We start from the raw sequence: 9,928 nt of genomic DNA on the forward strand, positions 1-9,928 counted from the left end.
TACACCCGAGTGACGCATGATACTGCCCGTCGAGGTCTAGGGCCATGGCGAAAGCCTCTCTCTCTCTACAATCTTATTAAAATTGGCTTGAGGCTCTTCAAGTTGCAGGCCCAGGTGCGGATGCACCCAGGATATAGTCCGAACAAGCCAGCTAAAATGTTAAGTGAACAATTGAACAGAGCAATCAATTAAAGACTCCAAGACGGCTCTTCATGGACCTGGCTTCCACAATACCTCCAAATATCACACCTGGTCTTTTTCACTTCAACCAATTTCATAGCCAACATGACCAAAACGTTCGAAATGTTGTGATTAGTGGCGAGATCCTGAATGTCCCAAAGCAGTTTCATGCTTTGTACATTGTTTGAGCACAATAAAATATCGTTACAGCCTAAGCAGACCCTTAGACAGCAATGGTGCCACGATTGAGCTGGAAGGATTCAGCTTCGCCATCTGTTAAAGAATGGAATTTTACACCACAACCTGAGGTACGCTCTGCACAACACATGACTGATTGATTGTTACACCATTGTCTTGCTAAATGGCACCTGGTCTGGCATTAGAGAGAAATTTCACAAGCGAATTTGTAGACCAAGGTATCTCTCGACCAAAAAGGAACCAAAAAAGCTTCATGCGCCAGGAAAAGCGATGGATGACACTGTGACTGCTGCGGCCAGGGCAAGCAAACCAACAAGGACAGGTAAATCATTGTCAGCTGCCAGGAGCCGGTGCCTAATCTTTTCCACATTTAAGTCTTCTTCATCTTCTAAAACCTGGAAAGCCAAAATTTAAAAATAAAGCAAGTGAGGATCTTATCTATGTGTTACGTTACATTCTCTGGAAGGTTTGCAACTGAGAAAAGTAAGGACAATGTTAACCAACTACAATAGACACAGCGTTTGAACGTTTGTGCGAAACGCAGGGCTCTCTTTGCACCATGTAAGAGTCTCAATCACGTTACAACATAAAAGCTATAAAGAGTAGTTGAGAGTATGGAGCATCATACCTGATCTTTCTCACGAGGGGCTTCAAAGACTGGCTCGTTGACGGCAGCTAGAGAGGGAGCTTTTTGAGGATTCAGCAATTCTTCGTAACGACCAGTAAAGCCCACATAAGCAGCCTCAGTGTGTTTGATGCCCATCACTGATCCGAAAAAGTCAGTTACAAGCACCTGTAAGACATGTAAAACAGAAAACCCGTCGGGTGCAACACGGGTGAAATCGGCACTCTTCTGTTTTTGATCTTCAATATGAAAGTCTCACAGAGCAAACGAGAAATAGTGCTTGTTTATAGCATAACATTCCAGCACCTACTATGATCGATAACGATATTTTTAAAAGATATAAGAGCAGCAATTACCTTGTCCAAGGTTCGAGGAAACAGGTCCGCTCTATAGTCCATGTGCGACATGAGTAGACTTGGTGAGTACGATTTAAACAAACTGCACATTATCAAAGCACCAAAGATCAGGAAATCTAATCCTTCCTCAAGTCAATAAGCAAAGAGACCTCATTGGAGCTCATGAGTCATTAGCCGAACACAACACCATGATTTCAGAATTGGAGTAGCAGAAGTTTATATAATCATCAACCTTTCCAGAGTAGCGTTGCTATGGATGTCAAGATTTTCAAAGAACTGCAGAGTGTAGTAAGTGAATCGATCCACAACTGAGACACCCACCTGTCATGCCCAACCACTAATTTCTCAATAACTACATCACAACTTCCATCTATGGCTCTGTGCATCTACGTTTTAAAATCCGCGCTCCAGGCACATGCTAGGTTCACATGCATCCATCACAGACTCGATTCATTGATAATGTTAAACTGAAACTGAGCACGACGGATTATACAAAACAATAAAATCACCTCCAGCTTCAGATCAGCTGATATCAGAGGCATGATGACTATAAATAACATTAGGAGAACCGAGTAGAATTCCAAGTCCAGTGGTAAACGTACATCTGCATCAAGATGATGAGAATATGAGTTCTCTCCTTTCAAACTACTGCCCACGGCAAGTATACCAGGCGAATAGAGCTGCAGAAAAGGACCATCAATGTAAATAGGTCAATTGATCAGAAGAAACCATCATATGCCTGAAAAGGTTTCCATATCAGCATGCACACTACCCACTTATTGATAAACTCCAAACAATTATCGTGTATTTTTTGAGGTCCATCTAGAGCTCTACTGTGGGGATGGCTAAATAGTTTTGGTAAAGTCCATACATTCCAGAGAAAAACCAAATAGAGAGACCTTTTAGAAGAAATACTAACATGCACACTACATGGCTCTAGCGTTTAAAGGGGTACAGCAACCAGTACAACAGGTACCTGAGAGTGTAGAGTGGCTGCCTGACACGTATCAACCATTACTAATAGTTCCTTGTATCTGCAGAAACCTTGTTAGTTATTACATTGCGAAACATGGGTGAAATACAAGCGGCCCAACATCCTTTACTATGTTAACACACCAGACAGCTTGAGCGTTATTGTGGTTGTAATTTAGATACAACTCCAAGCCAAATATGAACATGGATGCTTCATCATCCTCTACTAAAACATGTAACGAAGCTTGATAACAAGCAACTCAACGTACGTTCCAATACAAAATTGCTTGATTATCATAGAGCTAACATGTGAAGACTAGGCTAAATCATAGTTAACTTTTAGAGAACCACCTTCTCTTCTCATGCATTTGAGCAAATGCGTCGGCAAGGTCACGGCTCTGAATCTCCTCAGAATCCTGAAACTTTAAAAACTCATCACCACCGTGACCTGTCATGTAAAGAAGTATGTTACTCCCTTCGTCACTAAGCAGTCGTTTAGACCTTGGAACAGCAGCATCGTGGCGACCGGTTAAAACACGTAGAAAATTTTCTACGGTGACTTCATAACCCCTGTAATCAACCTGCGGTTCAATTTTTTTGGGAAACACACGCACTTATAATCCTTCTCATATACCACTGCTGAAGCACCCTAACAATCATAAAACACACCAACAGTAGTTCTGGGAGAGCGAAATCCAAATACTTCTGACAAATTCAACATCCGCAGGATAATAACGTAACCATGGTACGTGAACATCACACTAGTATATAACCCAATATAAATACCCTCAAAATGTCAGTACGCCCAAACCTCAATATGGTCACCATATAGGTTGAGTCGATGGTTTTCATTGTTGAACACCTGAGCCGGGCGCGCATTTCGAGCGTTACAGGCTACATCGTCAGCAAGCATCAATATAATGTGATCATCAGGGATACCTAGCCGCTTCACTGTCCTAAAAGCATATCACCAGGTCTGTGAATAAGTTTTAATGTTGTATAGGGGCTGGATTGTGTAACTGATCACCACAATAAATGAGAGAGTTTGACATTAACCTACTGCAAAAAAAACATAATACAAGAGGTTATTTGTTTCTACAAGGTTTGACACTACGGACAAATGCCACTATTAATGGTAGCCGGCATATTTCCGTGTAACAGAGCCACCTGAAGAGTGAATTTTACACCCTACTTTTATACGGAAAGAAAAACTATCCTTCTACATACGGTACAGCTTTTCACAAAGAAAAATATCAAAGATAGTGTACTACTTGCCTGTACAAAGAGAGAGTATTCGCCATATGTCGATAATTAAACCTGTACATGTCAAACTGTCCTCAACAACAAGCTTAAAGGCAATTCTCTTCATATTTACGACATCTTCAATAAACGTGCGCCACCACGCAAATTTCAGAAATCGACATTTACAAATCCGCATTCATCACTACCTAAATGAACCAAAACCCATAACCCTAACATCCGCATTCCAACCTCCAGGTTTTGGCATTTTCCCAATAGATCCACGATCAACACAGAAACTTGAATGCGATCACTTGTCAGACGGACGCAACACGTACCAGTAACGCGATGTGCACACAAGTACAGCCCAATTGTTGGTGTGTTTGGTCCACGTAGGAGCAGCACCAACCTCGGCAAACAACATCGGCAGCAGCATTAACCAGCTCAATAATGCTGAAGCCCTCCAACTTACAACCCCCATGCTGCCTACGCCTCCGATTCACCCCGATCTCTCCTCTACCTCACTGCTGAAACGGAATCGCAACAACACGCGGCTCCAGGCGATTCAGAATCTCCTCGTCACAACTTGCCCTACTTATGAAAACCAGACTGGTCTTGAAATGAGTCATGCTCAAAAACTATAGCCTGAAAGTTTTAGACTGTAACTAACGTTGGTGCATGTCATAATTTTCCCCCTCCACCCACATACATGTCGGCTCCCTGCATCCCATAAAAAATTTCATGCGTTCCACTTCATGCGTCAAACATGATGCGTTCAGTAAGGACTGAAGCAAACCAGAACGAGCGTGCTTCGGCGTTCTCCAGAAGTGCAAACCTCTTTCACTTGATGCTGAAAACCAGTAAGCGCCGGGTAGGTTCTCATGAATCCAGTAGAGAATGGATGAATAGTCTTGTGGATGAGCAGAAGGACCCACCTGACACCGAGAAGTTCAACACATTGGAGGAAAGAAAACGGAGCGAAATGCGATTTTGTGTTGGGTCGAAAGTTTGATGGATCCAGAGCGGTAAGATGGTTGGAATATCAATGGAGCGAGTGCCGCATGAAGATGGCGAGGTATGAGTTTCTCAGGTGATGTGGAGCACACGGCATCTGGAGTAACGTCTTTGCAAGAATGCATCACTGTTATGTCTTGAGGAGGGTTGTATAAGGAAACCAGCCCTTCGGTGGAGAGGTGTTGGAGATGGCGAAATGGTGGGTGGTCTGGGGAGGCGGGACGCTAGGAATTTGCGTCCGATTTTTGTTGGTGGTCATGGGGTCCTTGTCATTGCTGGATCGTCGAGTGGAGGTTGTGAGCCCTGTCACCAGCCTCTCTCGCTGTAAGCATTCTTGCTCTGTGCCATCAACTTCGATATAGATCGTCGGAAGGTATTGTGATGGTGAGAGAGGATATCAAATGAGCTTGATAATCGTGGTGTTGGAGCGTATGACATTATGGGGCTCGATGAAAATTCGTTGTTTATCTGGATACAGAAGTGTCGATTCTGATGAGGAGAACCCTAATCTCTCTTCTCTCTCTCTCTCTCTCTCTCTCTCTCTCTCTCTCTCTCTCGCTCTCGCAAAATTTCACGAAGGGAATGGCTGCATGTGTGACGGAAGTAAAAAATTTATGCTTAGAAATTCAATGCGCTAGTGGTATCTAGTTGAATCGAGAGACTGTGTTTAGCTTTGTTTTTGAACGTCCCTTCTTTAATTAGATTCACAATCATCTTAACTCGCATTTTTCGAGAAAGTTGCAAATCCGCGGGCTTTTAATCGCTGCTCGTCTGGTGTTTTATATATTTGTTAAGTATTCCGTATGCGTAATCTACAAGAGATTCTTGGAGACCTCCTTGGTTTTAAGCGCTCTAGCCAGCAGGGTTTTACTTCAAAATAATTGATTTCGGTTGATTTGTTCTTGAAGTAAGACGGAATTATGATAGAATAACAGCATGTTATGCTATTTAATTTGATGGTCATGTTTTTTCAACTGCTCGTTTGTTCGCTCTTGCAGTGGCAGAAGGCTATTGGCTCAAAGAGTATGGCAAGTCACCTTATGCAGGTGAATATCTCTTCTCCAGCTTCACTGTACTTTAGAAAGATCATGATAACCATATTCCCAATGCCCTCTCTTCTATGACTGATAGCTAGTCTAAGTTTGAAGTCCAGATTCGGGTATACCAATGTAATACGAGTCTGTGAGAATAGTTCCTTAGTTGCTTTCATTGTTGCAAATGCAAACCTGGACCGTTTCTCATGTCAGCTCCTTCGTTACGTTTGCAGGATCTGCATACCATGGATCACCGTTGTTACTCTCATTGATCGGTCCTGTCATCGGTGATAGGTAATCACTCGATACAATACCCTCCATGCGGCTGGTGAGTTATTAGTATGTTTGTAACGTAATATTTGTAGCGAATGAAGATGTGATGTGTAGCTCTTGGCAGAGTAAGATACTTCTTGTTGGTTCGACAACTCCTTGATAATGATCTTAGATGCTTCGCTGATTTTATCAACTCATTTGGTGTTCTGATTCCAGGCAAGATACATCCATTGGTTACCTTCTTTGCAGGCAAGCCCACTGTCTGGCCCTGTTGTATTTTTATTGTTATTCTGAGCTTGTGTGCGTTTTTCTTTTCCATCGCATCGGTCAAACATGATTCATGCTCCCTGTTTCTAAGCATCGACCAGGTTACAAATCGATGTACATCTGATTTTGAAATGTCTTCGCAATTGAAGTGTTTTCAGCGTTTGCCATTGTAGCCTTGCTATTCAAAGCCTTAGTATGACTCGCTTGGATTGCTTCAGAGTAGCAGTTGCTTTTACTGTTCAGAAAATGAGCTGTACGTCTGTGAATGCTCTAAACTGAGCTTGTGACAGTAATGGAGTGGATCCCAACAATGTGTGGGTGCAGCTGTTCATTGTTCGTTGTTGCAGATCTTATGAGCGCACTATTGTTGAGATCGACTGGGAAGCTTTTGGAGCATGGACATTCGAAACACTTACAACTGCTTGGGCTTACAAATCTGCTCAGAGAAAAAACAGATAGGAAAGGTAAAGAGCTATAGCTGTTGTTCAAGGAGATAATATTTTTTCCTCGCTCTCCTTACGCTCATATGGTTGTTGATCCTGTTGATGTGACCAAACGAGGAACATCATGGTAAGCATCATAATCTTTGCTAGCTCTTGCAGGCTACTTCTATGATGCTTGCTCTTGTGATGTGCTTCTGGTTAACGCTTGAGATGAAGTTGTGCAAAGTTATTCTTGAGAACGGAAGGGCTGTTTCCAGGAGAACATTTGTAGTTAAGGGTGTTTCCGCTTCATGCACCAATCAGGTTTTACCTTATTTGGCACTCTTCAATATCCGATGACACATTCATTCATGCTTAGTAATTGTACTGCAGATAAGCTTGGAATAGGAGATATCTCTTTCTTGGTTTACTTATTCAATCCGTTTACCATCGCTGTCTGTGTGGGAGGCTCAACGTCTTCAATCGAGAATATGTTAATAATTCTTAGTCTATATGGGGCTGCAGCAGGTCTTAAGTTTCTTCTGACTCTTCTTAATATGAGCATTCATTGCCTTGGTCTACTCTGCATTACTTTATACTTATAGATTGTAATCTGCATTGTGCTTGACGATTAACTTGTTTTTACTGAATTGTTGTTGAGAGGTCTTCTCATGTGTAAAAGGGTTGGAATGGCGTGGTGGGCGGCAGGGAAAGTGCCACTGGCAGGTTTTGGATGGGCCATGGCGACACACTTGAGCATGTACCCGGTTTTCCTTATCATTCCTGTATGTAAATCATTGCCTTAAACCTTGCTCTTGTTTTTGCCACTCAAAGGAGAATCTTTGAACGACTGTATCTTTGTCCAGCTTGTTTGACAGAATCAAGTTTGAACTCAATGCTGAAGTAGTTTAAATTGCAAACACTGTTTTTCTTTTTGGTTTAATGCCTGCATCTGAGATCTATTGCTGCACGGAGAGACGAAATTGTTGGAATCGAATCTGCGACCCTGGTTTGGATGTCTCAGAAAGGCTGTGTCCATGATTCGACACTCTTTTTAATTCTGTTCTCTTGTTCTATTTTTAGATTTATTACCTATTGACGAATGGACTTGATAGTCCCCCAAATAAACTGTTCGAATTAGCAAAATCTGTTGAGCCAGCTGCTAAGGAAGATTCGTGCCACGGGAAAGACGCAAACGATTCCTATTTGCAATCCTCAAAGTCATCGTCGAAGGGGTTGCAAACAACTCCTATGCTTTCATCAAGAAGAAAGTGGGTGGTTATTTCGAAGTTGGTGTTTTGGTCAGCTATCTCTTGGGTGTGCATTTTGCGATTGTGCAAGGTTGCACTGCTGGGCCGCTCCAGCTTAATCACCATGTGGCTAGAGTAAGTCATTTGATATTATGATACTAGCATTCAAGTATGCTTGTTATCAGGGTTACACATGGCTTTGATTTTTTTGAATTGGATGCCAAATGCCCTTCTGAAATGTGGTATGTGACATGAAATCCAGGACTCACAAGTATATGCTTACTGTGGATGATCTAACTCCTAACTTGGGACTTTTCTGGTGAGTCATCTTTGAAATGGATGCATTCATGTTTGTTAACCATAATGCATCACTCTAGGCACGTAAAGAAGTCTAATTCACTCATACAAACATTAGTCGTCTTCCAGACCTCCGTAAGAATTTTGTTTTTGGTCATCTTAGAATTATGGGTGTCTCACGGAATTGTTTTTGCAGGTATTTCTTCACGGAAGTGTTCGACTTTTTCCGCAACTTTTTCCTAATGGTCTTTCATGCAAATATAGCTTTCATGGTTCCGCCACTTACTATACGACTCCGCCATCGACCCATATTTCTTGCATTTATCCTTACGGCAATCTGCTCTATGATCAAGTCATATCCCACAGTACGTAATGGTTTGGCTATTGTTTGTTATGGTTATGATGAGTTCTGCTACTGAATATGGTGAGCCTCAGCATGTAAACATTAATCGGTGAACGCTTCCAATTCTGGATGTCTGTTTCAATTATAACGAAGTTCTCAACTGCTGATAACTTCTTGCACTGATAGAGTTTTTCTGCCAGGTTGGTGATGCAGCCCTGTACATAGGGTTGATGGCGCTTTGTGTTCATGAATTGTCTGGTGAGACCTGCCACACCAATCCAGCTTTGAATTGAACATCTCTGAACTCTACCTATGTTTTTTATTTTGAGCTTGGGATTAACTTGCAGTGAGCATCTATCCAATGAATTATTCGCACACTGGGTTTCTTTGACGAGATCATTCCTGGTTATAGTGTATATCCGACATGGACCACGAATCCACGTGTAACTAATAACTAACCATCTTGAAATGGTTGTCTTGTGTAGAGCTTAAATACTTCTATCTCTTATTGAACGGATATATCTTGATCAGTGTCCTGGGCCCTGTTATGTACAATCTGTGGATATTTAGGGTATGTCTGCTGACACATAGTTTGTTTTCTCACTCGCTCGTGTGTTCGCAGTGACAACTACCATTAATATGTATCACAATCAATTCAGGTTTTCAATTTCTTATACTCGAAATTGTCATTGTATGTCAAGACGCGCACCCGGATAAAACTAATAGCCCTTTGCATGTTATATGCAGGGAACAGGAAATGCAAACTTTTATTTCGCTACTAACCTAGTATATGCCACTTTACAAGTGCGTGTCTCACCTTCAACAGTGCATGCGACGTTGTATCTCTGCTGGGGACCTCGATAATTTATTCAGCTCTTGAATGACGAGTTTCTTGTCCTGAAACGTTTCAAGCGGATCCAGTCGTCTTTACAATTTTCTAAAAAAATTGTTGAAAGATCTTCCATTAACCTGCTGATATCGTTGTTTGCAGACGGTACTGATCGTTGAAAGCGTGAGCACAGTGATTGGGTATGACAAGCATCTCTTGAAGGAGATCAAGCTTCACAGCTCGAACAAATCCTCACAGCTTCATCCAAAATCGATGGAAGTGAGTGCTTGATTGGATACCTTCGTAGCCACAGGACGTAGTTGGGGTAAATCGGCGCGTGTTCTCCACTCATATGAAGAAAGATGTTTAGGGGAATTCAGTATCTAAACAAGCGATTCAAAGGCTTGCGAAAATGGTACAAAGATAATCATCTGCTGATTTTGCAAAAAGTTTAATCTTGAAACAAAAGATCCAACTCTAACTGCTGTTGATGTACTTTTGGCATCCACAAATGTACATCGTTCTTTTCCGTGAAATATGAGAAAACTTTGATTTTCTCACAACCACTACTTGCTCATGTATGTATTTGTGAATTGGTGAATGCTTTTCCCCAATTTGGCAATTGACTG

The 9,928-nt window shown here is 41.9% G+C and overlaps 2 protein-coding genes across 3 annotated transcripts; one reads left to right on the plus strand and one right to left on the minus strand.

The window, feature by feature from the left end:
- Positions 1–286: 286 nt before the first annotated feature.
- LOC112286334 (uncharacterized) lies at positions 287–4,409 on the minus strand. 2 transcript variants are annotated; one of them, XM_024528117.3, is made up of 10 exons: positions 3,909–4,409; positions 3,607–3,648; positions 3,143–3,287; positions 2,683–2,912; positions 2,336–2,393; positions 1,962–2,039; positions 1,592–1,680; positions 1,360–1,441; positions 1,007–1,171; positions 287–773 (listed from the first exon to the last, which is right to left on the minus strand). In XM_024528117.3, the coding sequence occupies exons 1-10, from the start codon at positions 4,049–4,051 to the stop codon at positions 630–632; spliced, it is 1,176 nt and encodes a 391-aa protein (XP_024383885.1). In that variant the 5' UTR covers positions 4,052–4,409; the 3' UTR covers positions 287–629. The 2 variants fall into 2 exon arrangements, with proteins under 2 accessions (XP_024383885.1, XP_024383886.1); XM_024528118.3 differs by having other exon boundaries at positions 3,194–3,287; positions 3,909–4,387.
- A 114-nt stretch (positions 4,410–4,523) lies between these two features.
- Positions 4,524–9,862, plus strand: LOC112286333 (uncharacterized). Its single transcript, XM_024528116.3, has 14 exons — positions 4,524–4,908; positions 5,583–5,630; positions 5,852–5,912; positions 6,108–6,140; positions 6,483–6,622; positions 6,974–7,108; positions 7,289–7,365; positions 7,664–7,965; positions 8,093–8,149; positions 8,324–8,492; positions 8,671–8,728; positions 8,956–9,041; positions 9,218–9,274; positions 9,462–9,862. The coding sequence occupies exons 1-14, from the start codon at positions 4,773–4,775 to the stop codon at positions 9,588–9,590; spliced, it is 1,488 nt and encodes a 495-aa protein (XP_024383884.1). The 5' UTR covers positions 4,524–4,772; the 3' UTR covers positions 9,591–9,862.
- Positions 9,863–9,928: the final 66 nt, after the last annotated feature.

This window comes from Physcomitrium patens, chromosome 9 (assembly GCF_059467195.1).
Source record: "Physcomitrium patens ecotype Gransden chromosome 9, ASM5946719v1, whole genome shotgun sequence".
NCBI classification, from domain to species: Eukaryota; Viridiplantae; Streptophyta; class Bryopsida; order Funariales; family Funariaceae; genus Physcomitrium; species Physcomitrium patens.

Excerpts from the sequence above, each read along its gene's own strand:
- LOC112286333 (XM_024528116.3), top strand. The coding sequence starts at position 4,773 with ATGGCGAAATGGTGGGTGGTCTGGGGAGGCGGGACGCTAGGAATTTGC. Across the intron at positions 5,913-6,107 it reads GGTCCTGTCATCGGTGATAG|GCAAGATACATCCATTGGTT; the intron begins GTAATCACTCGA and ends TTCTGATTCCAG. Across the intron at positions 6,141-6,482 it reads ATTGGTTACCTTCTTTGCAG|CTGTTCATTGTTCGTTGTTG; the intron begins GCAAGCCCACTG and ends GTGTGGGTGCAG.
- LOC112286334 (XM_024528117.3), bottom strand. The coding sequence starts at position 4,051 with ATGGGGGTTGTAAGTTGGAGGGCTTCAGCATTATTGAGCTGGTTAATG. Across the intron at positions 1,172-1,359 it reads TTCCTCGAACCTTGGACAAG|GTGCTTGTAACTGACTTTTT; the intron begins GTAATTGCTGCT and ends CATGTCTTACAG. Across the intron at positions 774-1,006 it reads CCCCTCGTGAGAAAGATCAG|GTTTTAGAAGATGAAGAAGA; the intron begins GTATGATGCTCC and ends TTGGCTTTCCAG.